Source organism: Danio rerio, chromosome 11, assembly GCF_049306965.1.
Source record: "Danio rerio strain Tuebingen ecotype United States chromosome 11, GRCz12tu, whole genome shotgun sequence".
In the NCBI taxonomy this organism is placed as follows: domain Eukaryota; kingdom Metazoa; phylum Chordata; class Actinopteri; order Cypriniformes; family Danionidae; genus Danio; species Danio rerio.
This window is the reverse complement of record NC_133186.1, coordinates 39,867,501-39,887,525: the sequence shown is the minus strand read 5'-3', so window position 1 is coordinate 39,887,525 and position 20,025 is coordinate 39,867,501. Positions and strand designations below refer to the sequence as shown.

The 20,025-nt window shown below is 35.6% G+C and overlaps 1 protein-coding gene across 2 annotated transcripts in view; it reads left to right on the top strand.

Annotated features, from left to right (window-relative positions):
- bsnb (bassoon (presynaptic cytomatrix protein) b) overlaps positions 1 to 20,025 on the top strand; it is a 187,288-nt gene that overhangs the window by 76,212 nt on the left and 91,051 nt on the right. For both annotated transcript variants that reach the window (XM_073917005.1, XM_005155903.6), the window contains exon 3: positions 17,970 to 18,755. In XM_073917005.1, the coding sequence (XP_073773106.1) occupies positions 17,970 to 18,755 (786 nt within the window). The remainder of the gene's footprint in view (positions 1 to 17,969; positions 18,756 to 20,025) is intronic.

Here is a 20,025-nt window from a genome sequence, read left to right as displayed (position 1 = left end):
TCTATCTATCTATCTATCTATCTATCTATCTATCTATCTATCTATCTATCTATCTATCTATCTATCTATCTATCTATCTATCTATAAACTGTTTTTATCTATCTATCTATCTATCTATCTATCTATCTATCTATCTATCTATCTATCTATCTATCTATCTATCTATCTATCTATCTATCTATCTATCTATCTATCTATCTATCTATCTATATATAAACTGCTTTAATCTATCTATCTATCTATCTATCTATCTATCTATCTATCTATCTATCTATCTATCTATCTATCTATCTATCTATCTATCTATCTATCTATCTATCTATCTATCTATCTATCTATCTATCTATCTATCTATATATAAACTGCTTTAATCTATCTATCTATCTATCTATCTATCTATCTATCTATCTATCTATCTATCTATCTATCTATCTATCTATCTATCTATCTATCTATCTATCTATCTATCTATCTATCTATCTATCTATCTATCTATCTATCTATCTATCTATAAACTGTTTTTATCTATCTATCTATCTATCTATCTATCTATCTATCTATCTATCTATCTATCTATCTATCTATCTATCTATCTATCTATCTATCTATCTATCTATCTATCTATCTATCTATCTATCTATATATAAACTGCTTTAATCTATCTATCTATCTATCTATCTATCTATCTATCTATCTATCTATCTATCTATCTATCTATCTATCTATCTATCTATCTATCTATCTATCTATCTATAAACTGCTTTAATCTATCTATCTATCTATCTATCTATCTATCTATCTATCTATCTATCTATCTATCTATCTATCTATCTATCTATCTATCTATCTATCTATCTATCTATCTATCTATCTATCTATCTATCTATCTATCTATCTATAAACTGCTTTAATCTATCTATCTATCTATCTATCTATCTATCTATCTATCTATCTATCTATCTATCTATCTATCTATCTATCTATCTATCTATCTATCTATCTATCTATCTATCTATCTATAAACTGCTTTAATCTATCTATCTATCTATCTATCTATCTATCTATCTATCTATCTATCTATCTATCTATCTATCTATCTATCTATCTATCTATCTATCTATCTATCTATCTATCTATCTATCTATCTATCTATCTATCTATAAACTGCTTTAATCTATCTATCTATCTATCTATCTATCTATCTATCTACCTATCTATCTATCTATCTATCTATCTATCTATCTATCTATCTATCTATCTATCTATCTATCTATCTATCTATCTATCTATCTATCTATCTATCTATCTATCTATCTATCTATCTATCTATCTATCTATCTATATATAAACTGCTTTAATCTATCTATCTATCTATCTATCTATCTATCTATCTATCTATCTATCTATCTATCTATCTATCTATCTATCTATCTATCTATCTATCTATCTATCTATCTATCTATCTATCTATCTATCTATCTATCTATCTATCTATCTATATATAAACTGCTTTAATCTATCTATCTATCTATCTATCTATCTATCTATCTATCTATCTATCTATCTATAAACTGCTTTAATCTATCTATCTATCTATCTATCTATCTATCTATCTATCTATCTATCTATCTATCTATCTATCTATCTATCTATCTATCTATCTATCTATCTATCTATCTATCTATCTATAAACTGCTTTAATCTATCTATCTATCTATCTATCTATCTATCTATCTATCTATCTATCTATCTATCTATCTATCTATCTATCTATCTATCTATCTATCTATCTATCTATCTATCTATCTATCTATCTATAAACTGTTTCTATCTATCTATCTATCTATCTATCTATCTATCTATCTATCTATCTATCTATCTATCTATCTATCTATCTATCTATCTATCTATCTATCTATCTATCTATCTATCTATCTATATATAAACTGCTTTAATCTATCTATCTATCTATCTATCTATCTATCTATCTATCTATCTATCTATCTATAAACTGCTTTTTATCTATCTATCTATCTATCTATCTATCTATCTATCTATCTATCTATCTATCTATCTATCTATCTATCTATCTATCTATCTATCTATCTATCTATCTATCTATCTATCTATCTATCTATCTATCTATCTATCTATCTATCTATCTATCTATCTATCTATCTATCTATCTATAAACTGTTTTTATCTATCTATCTATCTATCTATCTATCTATCTATCTATCTATCTATCTATCTATCTATCTATCTATCTATCTATCTATCTATCTATCTATCTATCTATCTATCTATCTATATATAAACTGCTTTAATCTATCTATCTATCTATCTATCTATCTATCTATCTATCTATCTATCTATAAACTGCTTTTTATCTATCTATCTATCTATCTATCTATCTATCTATCTATCTATCTATCTATCTATCTATCTATCTATCTATCTATCTATCTATCTATCTATCTATCTATCTATCTATCTATCTATCTATCTATAAACTGTTTTTATCTATCTATCTATCTATCTATCTATCTATCTATCTATCTATCTATCTATCTATCTATCTATCTATCTATCTATCTATCTATCTATCTATCTATCTATCTATCTATCTATCTATCTATCTATATATAAACTGCTTTAATCTATCTATCTATCTATCTATCTATCTATCTATCTATCTATCTATCTATCTATCTATCTATCTATCTATCTATCTATCTATCTATCTATCTATCTATCTATATATAAACTGCTTTAATCTATCTATCTATCTATCTATCTATCTATCTATCTATCTATCTATCTATCTATCTATCTATCTATCTATCTATCTATCTATCTATCTATCTATCTATCTATCTATCTATCTATCTATAAACTGTTTTTATCTATCTATCTATCTATCTATCTATCTATCTATCTATCTATCTATCTATCTATCTATCTATCTATCTATCTATCTATCTATCTATCTATCTATCTATCTATCTATCTATCTATCTATCTATCTATCTATCTATCTATCTATCTATATATAAACTGCTTTAATCTATCTATCTATCTATCTATCTATCTATCTATCTATCTATCTATCTATCTATCTATCTATCTATCTATCTATCTATCTATCTATCTATCTATCTATCTATCTATCTATAAACTGCTTTTTATCTATCTATCTATCTATCTATCTATCTATCTATCTATCTATCTATCTATCTATCTATCTATCTATCTATCTATCTATCTATCTATCTATCTATCTATCTATCTATCTATCTATCTATCTATCTATCTATCTATAAACTGCTTTAATCTATCTATCTATCTATCTATCTATCTATCTATCTATCTATCTATCTATCTATCTATCTATCTATCTATCTATCTATCTATCTATCTATCTATCTATCTATCTATCTATCTATCTATCTATCTATCTATCTATCTATCGTTTCATACTTTTTAAAACTGTGTAAATTAAACAAACTATTTCCAACAGACTTTCTCAAGCCAGCCTAAAGTTTGTCTCGACGAACTTTAATAATCTAGTTATTCTTCTTCTTCTGAGACTAAAAAACAAAACGCATCTCCTCCTAAAGCTTTCAAGCTATTACCACCAAACTCACACCAGACCTCCGAACTATTCTGACTCGGGTTGCTATATCTACTCAGACTGATCCGACTTTCGGTTTTCCGAAAAACGTCCCGGGACTGTCGGAAAAATCCCATAGACTTAACATTGGACCAAACTTTGTGACCTCGTAACTTTGCGTCAGACTGTCGCACAGAACTCTAACTGGGCTCATTTAACTCATATTATCAAACTGCCAATAACTAATCCCTTTTAAACTTTCTAGCCACGCCCTAGCAACCACTTTTGGACCCTAGAAACTGTCCCATAGACTTCCATTCAAAAGACTCTCATTGACTTAACATGGGATCAAACTTTGTGAGCTCATAACTCTGAATCAGACTGTCCTACAGACTAATGGCTGAGGTCATTTAACTCAGACTACCAAACTGCCAATAACTGATGAGCTTTTAACTTTCTAGCCACTCCCCTAACTACCACATACTGCACCCTAGCAACTGTCCCATAGACTTCCATTCAAAAGACTCTCATTGACTTAACATGGGATCAAACTTTGTGAGCTCATAACTCTGCTTCAGACTGTCATACAGACTAATGGCTGAGCTCATTTAACTCAGACTACCAAACTGCCAATAACTGATGAGCTTTTAACTTTCTAGCCACACCCCTAACTACCACATACTGCACCCTAGCAACTGTCCCGTAGACTTCCATTACAAAAGACTCTCATTGACTTTACATGGGATCAAACTTTGTGAGCTCATAACTCTGCAACAGACTGTCATAGAGACTAATGGCTGAGCTCATTTAACTCAGTCTAGCCAGCAGCCAATCACTGATGGCCTTTTAACTTTCTAGCCACACCCCTAACTACCACATACTGCACCCTAGCAACTGTCCTATAGACTGTAATTAGCTGTGCTATTAAATGCTTATAATTCTAACATGCTAATGACATGCCAATCATGCTAGCAACATGCTACTCATATGCTAATCATGCTAATGACATGCTAACTCATACTGGAAACATGCTAATGACATGCTAATTTGTACTAGAATCATGCTAGTAACATGCTAATTCATACTAGACTCACGTTAATAACTGGCCTACATGCATATCTTTGCATAGCAGTGTCCTATTGACTTGGGGGATGGCTCATCTGACTCAGACAACCAATGAGCATCTCAATATGATAATGAAGCTCACAAGCCACGCCCCCAAATTGATTCCATAGACTTTTATTAAAATAGGCCAAGATGCATATCTTTGCATAGCAGTGTCATAGAGACATGGGGGTTGATTCATTTGACTTAGACAGCCAACCACATTCAAGTTCACTCTGTAACCTCGCCCATAGCAACAAAACAGAGTACCCTAACAACCATTCATCAACAGCTATATCCCAGCATCAGAACATCGTAGAGACTTGGAGATTGGCTCGTTTGACTCATGCTAGCAAACGGAACTTCCTATATGCTACACATGCTAGCAGTGATTAGCTACATGCTAATATTGACTAGCCAAGTACTGTAACTTGCTAGAAATGCTTACTAAGTATAAATGTTTTATTAAGCATGTATGTGAGGCTTGCCTAGTAACCAGCCAGGGTACCCTAGCAACTGCCTAGCAACCACCCAAATTACCCTAGCAACCGCCTAGCAACCACCTAGCAACGGCCTAGTAATGCCTTAGTAAGGGCCTAGCGACCACTCGGGACACCCTAGCAACCGCCTAGCAACGCCTTAGCAACCACTCAGAATACCCTAGCAACCACATAGCAACACCTTAGCAACCACCTAGCAACCACTTGGGACACCTTAGCAACCGCCTAGCAACACCTTAGCAACCACCTAGCAACCAGTCAGAACACCCTAGCAACCGCCTAGCAACGCCTTAGCAACCACCTAGCAACCACTTAGCACTCCTTAGCAACCACCTAGCAACACCTTAGCAACCACCTAGCAACCACTCAGAACACCCTAGCAACCACCTAACAACACCTTAGCAACAACCTAGCAACCACTTAGAACACCCTAGCAACCGCCTAGCAACACCTTAGCAACCACTCAGAACACCCTAGCAACCACCTAACAACATCTTAGCAACTACACAAAGCACCCTAGCAACCGCCTAGCAAGACCTTAGCAACCACCTAGCAACCAATCAGAGCACCCTAGCAACTGCCTAGCAACAACCTATCAACCACTCAGAACACCCTAGCAACCACCTAGCAATGCCTTAGCAACCACCTAGCAACCACTCAGAACACCATAGCAACCACCTAGCAACACCCTAGCAACCGCCTAGCAACATCTTAGCAACCACCTAGCAACCACTCAGGACACCCTAGCAACTGCCTAGCAACGACTTAGCAACCACTCAGAATACCCTAGCAACCACCTAAGCATGCTATGTGACATGCTAATTCATACTAGAATCATGCTAGTAACATGCTAATTCATACTACAATCATGCTAATAACATGCTAATTCATACTAGAATTATGCTAGTAACATGCTAATGCATGCTAGAATCATGCTAATAACATGCTAATTCACGCTAGAATCATGCTAGTAACATGCTAATTCATACTATAATCATGCTAATAACATGCTAATCCATGCTAGAATCATGCGAGTAACATGCTAATTCATGCTAGAATCATTCTAGTAACATGCTAATTCATATTAGAATCATGCTAGTAACATGCTAGAATCATGCTAATAACCTGCTAATTCATACTAGATTCTTGATAGTAACAGGCTAATTCATACTAGAATCATGCTAGTAACATGCTAATGCATGCTAGAATCATGCTAGTAACATGCTAATTCATGCTAGAATCATACTAGTAACATGCTAATTCATGCTAGAATCATGCTAGTAACATGCTAATTCATACTATAATTATGCTAATAACATGCTAAATCATGCTAGAATCATGCGAGTAACATGCTAATTCATGCTAGAATCATTCTAGTAACATGCTAAGTCATACTAGAATCATGCTAATTCATGCTAGAATCATGCTAATAACCTGCTAATTTATACTAAATTCATGATAGTAACAGGCTAATTCATACTAGAATCATGCTAGTAACATGCTAATGCATGCTAGAATCATGCTAGTAACATGCTAATTCATGCTAGAATCATGCTAGTAACATGCTAATTCATACTAGAATCATGCTAGTAGCATGCTAATTCATACTGGAATCATGCTAGTGACATGCTAATTTATTCTAGAATCATGCTAGAAACATGCTAATTCATGCTAGAAGCATGCTAATAACATGCTAATTTATACTAGAATCATGCAAATAAAATGCTAATTTGTACTACACTCATGCTAATAACATGCTAATCCATGCTAGAATCATGCTAATGCATGCTAGAATCATGCTAATAACATGCTACTTATACTTTTTCAAACTGTTTTTAAACTAAATAAACTATTACCAACAGGCTTTGTCAAGCCAGCCTCAAAGTTTGTCTCGACGAACTTTACTGTCTAGTTACAACTGAGGTCTGTAGAACAGCATCTCTGAGCGGGCAACACATCCAACCTTGAGGCGGATGGGCTACAGCAGCCGAAGACCACACCGGGTGTCACTCCTGTCAGCTAAGAACAGGCACTGAGGCTACATTTCGCACAGGCTCAACAAAATTGGACAATAGATGATTGGAAAACCGTTGCCTGATCTGAGTCTTGATTTCTGCTGTGACATTCGGATGTTAAGGTCAGAATTTGGCATCAAAAACATGAAAGCATGGATCCATCCTGCTTTGTATCAATGGTTTAAGTGGTGTAATGATGTGCGGGAGATTTTCTTGGCACATTTTTTGGGCCTATTAGTACAAACTGAGCATCATGTCAATGCCACACCCTACCTGAGTATTGTTGCTGACCATGTCCATCCCTTTATTACCACATTCAAAAAATTGTTCGGTCACACTTTACAATAAGGTTCATTAGTTAATGTTAATTAATGCATTTACTAACATGAACAAACAATGAACAATACATCTACTACTGTATTTGTTCATGTTAGTTAACGTTAGTTAATGAAAATACAGTTGTTCATTGTTAGTTCATGTTAACTCATGGTGCATTAACTAATGTTAACGAGCATGGACTTGGATGTTAATAATGCATTAGTAAATGTTCAATTATGATTAATAAATGCTGTACATGTGTTGTTCATGATTAGTTCATGTTAGTAAATGCATGAACTAATGAACCTTATTGTAAAGTGTTACCAATTGTTCTAAAATTAAGTTTTTGCAAGACAAACAGAACTCCTAGAAACTCAAACTACTGTACAGCGGTAGTTCTAAAAAAAATAATAATAAATTGCAGACGGCCCAAAATAAGATGTGTAGAATTATTATGAAAGTACCTCCATTTACACATTTACATGATGAACATTATAGTCAAAGTCATTTTTTAAAGGTTGAGTAAAGGGTAACATTTTCAAAATTAGTGATGGTGTTTAAGATTTTAAAGAAAATGGTTCCAAAATATTTTCTTAATTATTATGTTTTAGTTGGTGAGGTCATTCGACAAGAGCGCATAGCAGGGATATTTACCCATATAGATTTAAGAGTGAATCAGGTAGAAATTCTTTTTTTGTGAACTAGCTCTGCTGCTTGGAATGTTTTGCCAACAATGTTTAAAGAAATTCAAATTGAGAGTGTTTTTATATGGGAAATTAAAAACTGGTTGTTTTAAAGTTAAAGTTGAAGATTTTGTTGTGCCGAGCTGCTGAGATGATGATGTTTGCACTCCATTTATTATATGCTTGTTCATTTTTTAAGAATATCGAGGACCACAATGAAAATAAGTCTTTGGCTTTTTAGTGTATTCTATCCTCAGCAGTTTTTAAAATATGTATGAATTAGTCTAACTGGACTTGTTTGTATATTTTTGTTAAAATTGTCAAATCAAATCAGTGATTTCAGTAGGATAATGTGCCATTTCATAAAGCGTGAATCATCTCAGACTGGTTTCTTGAACATGACAAGGAGCTCACTGTACTTAAATGGCCTTCACAATCACCAGATCTCAATTCAATAGAGCACCTTTGGGATATGGTGATTAGCATCATGGATTTGCAGCGGACAAATCTGCCGCAACTGCGTGATACTGTCATGTCAATATGGAACAAAACCTTTAAGGAATATTACCAGTATCTTGTTGAATCTATGCCACAAAGGATTAAAGCAGTTCTGAAGGCAAAAGCGTGTCCAGCCTGGTACTAGAAAGGTGTACCTAATAAAGTGTCCGGTAAGTCCAGTATCAATAACCCTATTGATAACAACCGGTATCAATAAGCGATATTGGAATCAGTATGGAGATATATATATATAATCCAAATGATACCTACCAATAGTGATGACAATAATGTGATCTGTTTCTTTAAATGTGGCAGTGAGACATATACAGTGAATACATTATAAACTGAGCACTGTAAGGGTGCAGAATGTTCTGCGGTGTGTTTGTGTGCGCATGTGAGTGTGAGTGTGTGTGTGTGTGCATGTTAGTATTCAGCTCAGTGTCTTCGAGAGATTCTCCTCTTCTCATGGATTCTCTCTCTCTCACACCAGCTGACTAATCAATACCTCGGGTGCCGCACCGTCATTTGGGTGTAAATCAATGGAAATTTTGTGTGTATGTGCGTGTGGATGCACTAGATATTAGCATAAACCTGTACACATTTAGTTTCTCGTGAATCACATCAATCTGCGAGCACACATCATCAAAAGATGCTCTTTTAAATTATGCACAAATCCTGGACATCCGTGTGCAATTCCCTGTTGAATGCAGTATATTGTTAGACTGGAAAGGCTGATGTTGTAAATGTTAAGCAGTATGTTCGCTTGATGCAGTGTCAATCTCTTATTTTAGATGAATGGATTTATAGATTGAGATAGCATGTGTCTGTTTATAATAGTGTGATAACTCCAAACACAATAAGTCACAAGAGACTCATCTCAATGCATATTAATATTGTGATCATATCACTGAAAACATCTTAATATCAGTAGGAAATCGGGCTTTTGATGGGTTGCTCACTAGGCATTGCTTCAGTTTGTTTCACAGTTCTCTGGTCATGGTTTTTGGTTTGATTTGGTTTACATGGTCTCCACTGTAACACTTAAATACTGTTTAGAAGTACATTAGCTAGGCCAGTCACGATATCTATTTTTTCTGTTGTTTGATATATTGCACCAAAATATATTGCAATAAATCATATTATTGTTGTTTTCATACCATTTCTTGCCACTCATTATATAATGCCAGAATGACAGTATATTATCATCACAATGCAAGAACACTTACAAAGAACACATCATATTTTATTCTTAAGAATATTTAATTTTGTTAGTCATAACAGTTTAATAATGAGGCATTGCTATCAGAATGTGAAAACGTTTACAAACAAATAAATAAATAATAATAAATGGTAGCAAAAAAGTGCAAGGTAAAAAGTAACAGAGGCTGCGATATCTGCCACCTTATCTATTTTTAGTTGTCAGACACCCACATGAAAATATACTATAGTAATTCATAGTAAATACTGTAGTCTGACCCCCTAGTTTTTCATATTTGTTTTTTTGTGATTGTTTTTGTGATTAAAAATGACTGATTTTGTGGTAGTAATTACAATAAATTTGCAGACAATTTTGCGATTTAAAAAATATATATACATGATAAAAATAAATAAATAAATAATAATAATAATATATATACAGTTGAAGTCAGAATGATTAGCCCCCCGGAATTATTCGCCCCCCTGTTTATTTTTTTTCCCAATTTCTGTTTAAGGGAGAGAAGATTTTTTCAACACTTTTCTAAACATAATAGTTTTAATAACTCATTTCTAATAACTGATTTATTCTATCTTTGCCATGATGACAGTAAATAATATTTGACTAGATATTTTCAAGACACTTCTATACAGCTTAAAGTGACATTCAAAGGCTTAACTAGGTTAATTAGGTTAACTAGGCAGGTTAGGGTAATTAGGCAAGGTATTGTATAATGATGGTTTGTTCTGTAGATTATCGAAAAAATAGCTTAAAGGGGCTAATAATTTTGTCCTTAAAATGGTGTTTAAAAAATTAAAAACTGCTTTTATTCTAGTCAAATTAAAACAAATAAAACTTTCTCCAGAAGAAAAAATATTATCAGACATACTGTGAAAATTTCCTTGCCCTGTTAAACATAATTTGGGAAATATTTAAAAAAAGAAAACAAAATTCAAAGGGGGGCTAATAAATCTGACTTCAACTGTATATATATGAAAAAATATAGATAGATAAATAGATAGACTCAAAAATATTTTTTTGCTTGTTTAAATTACATATTTTTTAAATTATTTATTATATTTATTTATTATTTTTATCATTTAAGCTGAGTTAACACAGTTCTTGAGATTTCATTGGGACAAATTGGTTTCTTTTTATCTTCAGTCGACAAAATTGTTAAAAGTGTTAAGTTAACTTAATCAGTTTATGTTAGGACAACATGAATGAATTGTGTGGAACCCTGCTTTTTTTACAGTGTAGATAGATAGATAAATGTTATGAATAAATATAATAAATAAATGAAGTATAATTTGATTATATGGTATGGAATTGGATGTTTTATGCATTTAATTAAGAATTTTGCAGGACTTTTTGTTGATTTTGCATTAGATTCAGCGATCGCAGAATCGCAAAAAACTAGTGGGTCTGTATAGTGTTTTTAACCATACTGACACCTCCAATAGAGATATGCTACACAATTAGCTAATCAGCGGTCGTCGTATTGGCACCGTATGTATGTTGCACTGTCATTTTATTTGCACTGTCTGTATTTTGCACTGTCGTTGTATTTTGTACTGTCTGGAGCCAGCAACTAAGCTTTTCACTCATCATAGCACACGTACTGCTGATGATGTGACAATAAAAGTGATTTGATTTGATTTGAAAATGTTGCTAGAATTGGTTTTTATGTACAGTATGGGCCATATATTGCATCACTAAAAATGATTGATGTCATGTCCATGTGTTGTGCGTTAAGTCGGTATTTTTCAGCTCATGCATTACAATTTGCATTTGTACATTACTATTATTATTATTATTATTTATTTTATGCATATTTATATTTGTTTGAGAAAAAACAAGTTTAGATTTGTCCTGACTCCTAAAGGCAATGATAGTCGAGACTCTGATTGGTTTAATGCAGGTAATGCTCAAAACACACCCATATCTTATTAAGAGAATAAGTACAACCCTAATGGTTAGACCATGCGCAGTGGCGCAGACTCGCAGAGCATATTATTCTGTCTTTAAAATAGCAAAAGGAGATTTGGACATGCCCTTAATGCTTTTGTGCCATGAGCTTTAGACTTTGTGCCTAGATCATTAAAATAGAGCCCTAAAGTGACTTTTATTGACATTTTAGTAGTTTGAAAAAATATATTGTTTAAGAAATAATATATATATATATAGAGAAATAAGTCTGTAAAATAACAGAATATATGCTGGCAATTTATTACAAGGTTTTTGTATCATAATATACAACACCAACCCAGAAAATATAGCAGTTTAAACTTATTAAAATGTTAATAAAAGTCACATTTCTCAAGGTTAAAAGTTCAAAGAAATATCATAGAATGCAATGCAAAATGAACATAAAATAGAAAAATGAATCACAAAATACGAAAAACTGCTGATTTATGGGTATTTTTTTTTAAGTGTATCCAGATAAAGCTGCAATATATGCATGTTCAAACCACTTGAAGGGTGCTTTTATTGTCATTTATTAATCCTTTTTGAAGTCTAAGAGAAAAAAAAAGCCTTTTACACTAACCTATTCACCACAACATAAGAGTGAGTAAGAGTGAGCAATTAATGACAGCCAAGGACACAAAGATGATAATTATATAATGCAAGACAGCATAAGAAAGCCGGAAATGACAGTTAGGGTAAAAATAGACAGAAAACACCAGAGCGGATTGACATAGGTGACCCAAACCTCTGGATGTCTTTGTGTAATTACCCATTGTCCAGTGGGTATAGAGTGTGTTTATCTGCAGTGTGTTTGAATGACAAGTGCGAACATGCTTCTACCCACACACACACACACACACACACACACACACACACACACACACACACACACACACACACACACACACACACACACACACACAGCTGAAATTGGATTCTGACTACTCGCCTGTCCTTCAGTATGATTGACAACATTTCTAGAGACGTTATCACCAACCTGCGCACACAAACACACTCATCTTCAAAGTCTGACCCGATGATCATCACACACACTAAATCACAGCACCGAATCACTGCGCATTCAAAACAGCTGGTTGAATTCGCAAATTGACGAACAAAAGGGCAGCGATTTATTTTCCAGGCCTGTTTAAATATTTACCGTGATGAAATGAAAGGTTACAAATTGCTGCGTTCGAGTTGGATTCCTCGAGATTGTTCGGAGTTAATAATTGTGAGAATGATGACACGTCTGGCTTTGAGAAATCTGCTCATTATCTTTCTTCATAACCCAGAAGAGAACATTTACTCACAAACTTAATTTCTGGAACAGTCATTAAGTCATTATATTTCAGTATTTCTTATTAGTTTTGTTAAATGGGATTTGTGCTGAAAAAAAGCAAAGGACTGTGAGGCAGATAATGAGTAATTGAAAACTGTGTGCATTTTGTTTTATTGTGTGTGTGTGTGTGCGCTCGTGCACATTGTATATATATATATATATATATATATATATGTGTATATAAATATATATATATATATATATATATATATATATATATATGTATGTATGTATTTATATATATATATATATATATATATATATATATATATATATATATATATATATATATATATATATATATATATATATGTATTTATATGTATATATATGTGTGTGTGTGTGTGTGTGTGTGTGTGTGTATATATATATATATATATATATATATATATATATATATATATATATATATATATATATAAATAAGTTTATATATATAAATGTGTGTGTGCGTGTGTGTGTGTGTGTATATATATATATATACACACACATGTATATTATTATTTATTTACTTTTACATTTTTTTGTGTGTTGAAACCAGGATACAATGTTAAGTAACTTTTAAATGTTTGTAATTTTTAAATAAAAAAAAAACTAAGTTGTAATTGTCTTTATTTGCTGTCGTCTTTAATCAATTTAAAGTCTCCTGTTTGTGTAAAAACTAACAAAAAATAAAAAACTGCACAATGTTTTCATTCATTTTCCTTCAGCTTAGTCCCTTATTTATCAGGGGTTGCCACACCGGAATGAACCACCAATTATTCCAGCATATGTTTTATGCAATGGATGCCCTTCCAGTCGCAACCCAGTACTAGGAAACACCCATACACTCTCACATTTACACACTCATACCCTATGGCCAATTTAGTTAATCTAATTCACCTCTAGCTCTTGTCTTTAGACTGCGGGGGAAAGCCACATCACACAGGTAAAACATGCAAACTCCACACCGAAATGCCAACTGGCCCAGCTGGGACTCGAACCCACAACCTTCTTGCTGTGAGGCGACAGTGCTAACCACTGAGCCACCGTGCCGCCCTGTGCAGTGTTTTGTAAAGTGTAAAACTTTTCTGAACTGATGTATGCTTGGCAGTTTTTCTTGTGGGGTTGAGCTGTAGGTGCCTGGTGCGAGTATATGGTCAATAATGAGACACACACTGTCATGATGTCAGTGGATGTTACATGAGCACTGATGTGGTATTGACACGCATCAGTTATCACACCTGACCCAATGTGACAGCCATCTCATCTTAACCTGAGAAGTGTGTGTGTGTCTGTGTGTGTGTGTCTGTTGCTCTCACACACACATTCACCTTGACCAGTGAGAGGTGTCTGTCTGAAAGCCAATGAGATTCCTTTTACACTGCCTTACTTGGGTGGGTTTGTGTTGTCAAAAAGTGAAAAGATGCTAGTTTGTGGCACCACCATCACTGATCCAAAGTCACGATCAGCAAAACAATTGACTGAACGTAAAATGCTGAATCAAATACTGTTGAAATAACAACACAGGCTCATTCTGTAAACGTAGTCCCGTGGACGTTTCTGGAGACTGCGAATTATGTAGCCGGAGGTACGTATGGCTGCGATGAATTTTTTTAAGCGAACGCTGCGGGGCGATATGACGATGTTCATTTTAGGGCTTACCGGCTGACCGCTTACCACTGTGTGGAGGGCTTTCCCACCGCAACCAGTTTTTCCTGTTAGCTCATCGTGTACGTTGACGGATTTGAGACACAGAGGGGAGTTGACGACAAGGACCGGGTTCGATTCCGGGGATGAGTGGTTCCAGAAATCAGTTAAGACAAAAGCAATAAAATGAATGAGTGAACAACAGGGGGACAATGTGGTAAAATCCGAAAACATGGTAAAAATCAGACGAGGGCTTTTCTTTTTCTGGGCAGATTTTGTAAATTGTCAGTTGAGTTTAGGGAGGTAAGAGGGCAGGCGGGTCAATGGGTAAAATTGGTTGGGTTTAGGGAAGGAGGAGGGTGGGTCGGTCGGTTGGCCGGACAGCCAGTCAATCATTCAGTCGTTCGACACCCGTCTCTGCAGGGTTTACGCGAGAACAGCGCAGGCGCAAACAGCACTCACAAGAGGCATTTGAGACGCGAAAAAGCGCACACAGTGGCCTCTCACAGTGGATAAAGTTTATCTTACTCAATTGTGTGCATATGTTTTTTAATGTGCGTTTTCAAAATTTAATGCACATCTTGGCATTCCCATTAAGCAGTTTTATGGGATATTTCAAAATGCCAATAAAAATAGCTGGATGGAAATATAGCTACTGACAATTTTCTGAATGTCTGGTTGCCAAATGCCATCTAAACACAAATAACAGAAGCTTATTTTTAAAAAAATGTAATTTTTTTTCTTTAAGTCTGAGGCATCAACATACTTCAGTGTTGATTGTTTACTTTATTGTGCTCTTGTTTATTATTATTACTCCAACTCTGGCACAGATTTTGCATTACTATTCTGCTGTTTCATTGGCAAGAATCAAAATCACGGCCCTTTAATCTTGGCACTAGAAGATAGTTTAGCACTTATTTGTCCTTGTCTTCTCTCAGCAGTAAACTGAAACCCTCCCAGAGTAACCAGTGTCATATCGTGTCAGTTGAGCTGTCAGATGTTCAGGTTTTGTATGATTTGATTTGTCGGTCAGTTAAATTAAATCCGGCTTGTCAGCTTTCATGTCTCAACATGTCAGTTCCAAATAGCGCAACAGCGAATAGATGCTGGACGGGCTAATATACTCGACATCAAACCCCTCGTATATGCTTATAATCCATTCATGAAGTCAATTGTTCTGACCGGATGTCACTTGTGCCTTTTGATCCTATTAGTGAATCCAATTCATCTGCGGCCGCTTGTCAAATCTCTGTCATAGATTATGAAGTGAACGCTATCTGTGTCAGTAAGGTAGTTAATGTTGCTGTTGTTATCTTGTTTGCTGTTATTGTGGTCAAACAAACTGTATTACTTATTCTACTATTTCTGTATGAATTATTAGGGTTATATATACAGTAACTCTTAAGTAGTTGTGGTTTGAGAAACATAACGGCTAAAAATGGTAACCCATACTGATAGTGTGTACTCAGTGCTCTGCATTTTTAGTGCACACACAAAGCAGTGAGTAGTAAACAGACAAAGGGCATGTAAACCACCTTAACAGTGCAATACCTAGGTCAGGGGTCACCAATCCTGGTCATGAAGGGCCGGTGTCCCTGCAGGGTTTAGCTCCAACTTGCCTCAACACAACTGTCCGGATGTTTCAAGTACACCTAGTAAGACCTTGATTAGCTTGCTCAGGTGTGTTTGATTAGGGTTGGAGCTAAAATCTGCAGGACACCGGCCCTCCAGGAACAAGTTTGGTGACCACTGACCTAGGTCATCAATGTAACTTGCATGTCCTTGTAAACCAGACCACACACACTGCACACAAAACAATTAATAGTTAGGTTTCTTGCTCAGGGGCATGTCAATCAGGGGTACTGACTTTGGAAGAAAACACTTCCTCCACTCTTAGTGCAACTCTTGTTATTGGGAATCAGACCTGTTGCCTTTTAGCTACAAGTTTAACTCGCTAACCATTAGGCCACAGCTGTATGCACATTCATGATATGGTCTATAGTCCAGGAGTATCCAACCCTGCACAGAGAGATTGAACTTCTGTAAAGTTCAACTCTAATTAAACATGCCTGAACCAGTTAACCAAGATCTTCAGGGTTACTCGAACTTCCAGGCACATTTATTGGATTAGTTTGAAGCTAAACTCTGAAAGGTGACCCTACAAGGAGCCTGAGTTGGCTAAATAAGGTCTTTAGGGTTGCTCAAAAATTCCAGGAAGGTTTATTGGAGTAGAATGTTGCTGAACTCTGAAAGGTGTAACCCTCCAATCTTTGTTTTTCCAGAAAACTATTTACTTATGTTGGGTTCACAATTAAAGTGAAATTAAGTATTAGCGCAAGTGGATTACATACAAAGTCAACGCAAATAAATAAAAAGGATGTGGAACTCACGGCACATTTGAATTAGGCTCAATTGCATCTTCAAATAATTCAAACAGAAAATTAGCTTTGGTGAAAAGCATCCTGTGAGTAAACTAGAGTGGTTTGAATTCGACATAAGGTCACGTGTGGATAAGTTGAGCTACCTTTGATCCAGACCTAATTTAAAAACTTACTTGCCCACTCACAAACCAAACCAACTTGGTTTGTTTGGTGAACCTGCAGAGTAGCACTCCAACTCTAACCAAACACACCTGAATAAACCAATCAGGGTCTTAGAGTTATTGGTATTAATGTGTGTTTTCAGTAATATGGTCACAATTGGTAATCTGAGTAGCATAATGATCAGTTGTTAGTATAGTCGTTTGTCTCCTGTTGCACTTCAAATCAATGTGACATTAACCTTTCTATTTGAAAACAAAAATCAAAACACTTACTAAAATGCATCCTAATACCAGGTTTAAATTAGGCTTTAGAAAAGTAATAGCACACCTCAGCACTCAAATAAAGGTCAACAGCAAAGACGAATACGTAAGGTTAAGGCTTTTTTTCAGCAACTGCTTCTATTGCAAGCAATTATCTGCTGTTTCTTGTTTTCTAGTCCATTTTCCTTTTTTTCATCCCTGTCCTCTGGATCTTATTCACATTGACATTCTTCATTATGTGAAATTAATGAGCAGTCTTCTGATCTAATTACAAAGTCAGTTAATGGTTCATTGTCTTCCCCAGGTGCAGGAATGGTTGTGTCTGAACTGTCAGATGCAGAGGGCGTTGGGGATGGATATGGAGACTCCACGGTCAAAAAGCCAGCAACAGATCCACTCACCGTCCCAGCCTAGCAAACCTTCACCTCAGCCTGTGACCCAGCCCACAGCTCAACCTCAACCCCAACCCCAACCTCAGCCTCAGCCTCAACCTCAACCCCAACCCCAACCTCAGCATCCCCCTGAAGCTAAGAAGCAGACTGTCCCTCAAGCTGTCCCTCAAAGCAAACCCCCTGCCCCAGGTGCCGTTCCTCTTCCAGGCATGGCCAAAGCCCCATCCCAACCTGACCTCTCCCGCTCTGGCCCTGGATTCCTGCCTCAAATCCCACGACAGGACCAGACTCGCAGTGCCGGAAGTTCCCCATCCCGTCAACCACCTCCCCCAGAACAGCCCTTCGGGAAACTCTTTGGTTTTGGGGCATCACTCTTGAACCAGGCCAGTAATTTGATGTCAGTGGATCCGGTGCAAACTGCACCACCAACCCAACCACCAACCTCCCCGAAGCCCCCGCAGAAGCAGCCGGGACCCCCTGGTCCAGGTCCAGGTCCTGCAGTGGGTACCAAACCCACAGCCCAACCAGGTCCACCTCGACAGGACATTCCTGCAAAGCCCAAAGTGTGCTGTCCACTGTGTAAGGCTGAACTAAACGTGGGGGATCCAGCCAAGACACCAAACTACAACCTCTGCACCCAGTGCCACACTCAAGTCTGCAATATGTGCGGCTTTAACCCCACGCCTCACCTGACTGAGGTAAGATAAGCCTTTTTTTTACTTTGTGAAGATTGTGATGTATGTCGGCTGTGGCTGTCAAGGCTTGAGTGGCAGAATCTCAGTCTTACTTTTGACTTGGACAGGTTTTCCAGAACTGTGATTGGCTGCCTGATGGTATTACTACCATTATTAAAGGGATAGTTCATCCCAAAATGAAAAGTTTTAAACCTCGGCGAGTTTCTTTCTAATTTTGAAAACAAAGGAAGATGCTGGTTGCTGGCACTCTTCCAGAAAAGGAAACTTCCAAAATAGGAAAAATACTATGGAAGTTGATGGGTGCCAGCTTTAAGCATTTTTCAAAATATCTCCTTTTGTGTTCAACAGAAGAAAGAAACTCAAGTGGGGTTTAAACAAGTGAAGGATGAGTAAAAGATGACAGAATTAAAATTTTTGTGTGAACTATCCCTTTAAGCCCACTACTGCATACTCCTACTATGGCTAATCAAGCAAAGCATTGAACTAGGTTAAGATGTAGGAACTTTGCCTTGATGAATGCTTCTGGGAAAGTGTGCGCAGTGTGTCAGCTTTGTGTTTTTGTTATTGGGGTCAGATTTGTCTTTAGTTCCTGCTGCTATACAAGGTTTTTCTTTTTTGAAATAAATCGATTTGCAGATCTTGTGTGGTCGAGGGATGGAGGGCAAGAAAATGATATGGAGGCGTATTATGATACAGTTCTCAGCTATCAGAAATCATTGATTGCATAAAATGATATTGTACATAATATCGCATTAAGCAAAATCACTCAAAGGGATATCTCAGCCAAAAATATAAATTCTGCCTTCATTTACTCTCTCTTTACTTGTTAAAAAACCTATTTGAGTTTTAACACAAAAGAAGATATTGGCTGCGTCCGAAACTGCATACTTCCATACTATATAGTACGCTAAAATCAGTATGTGAGCCGAGTAGTATGTCCGAATTCATAGAATTCAAAAATCAGTATGAGTAATACCCGGATGACTTACTACTTCCGGCGAGATTCAGGAGTGCGCATCCCATGCATGCTGCGCTATCTCATGATGCCCAGTTAGCGAATTCATGACGCAACTGACGCAAGTAGGTCACATGACCATGACAAAATGGCAAATGTAGTACGTCCGAATTCCATTCATACTTTTTACATTCATACTGTATAGAACGTAGTTTTCTAACGGCCGAGTAGTACGTTTAAATTCAAATGCAGTACCTACTGAGTAGTGGGCGGTTTCGGACGCAGCCATCGTGAAGAGTCAATGTATGCTAGCAACTA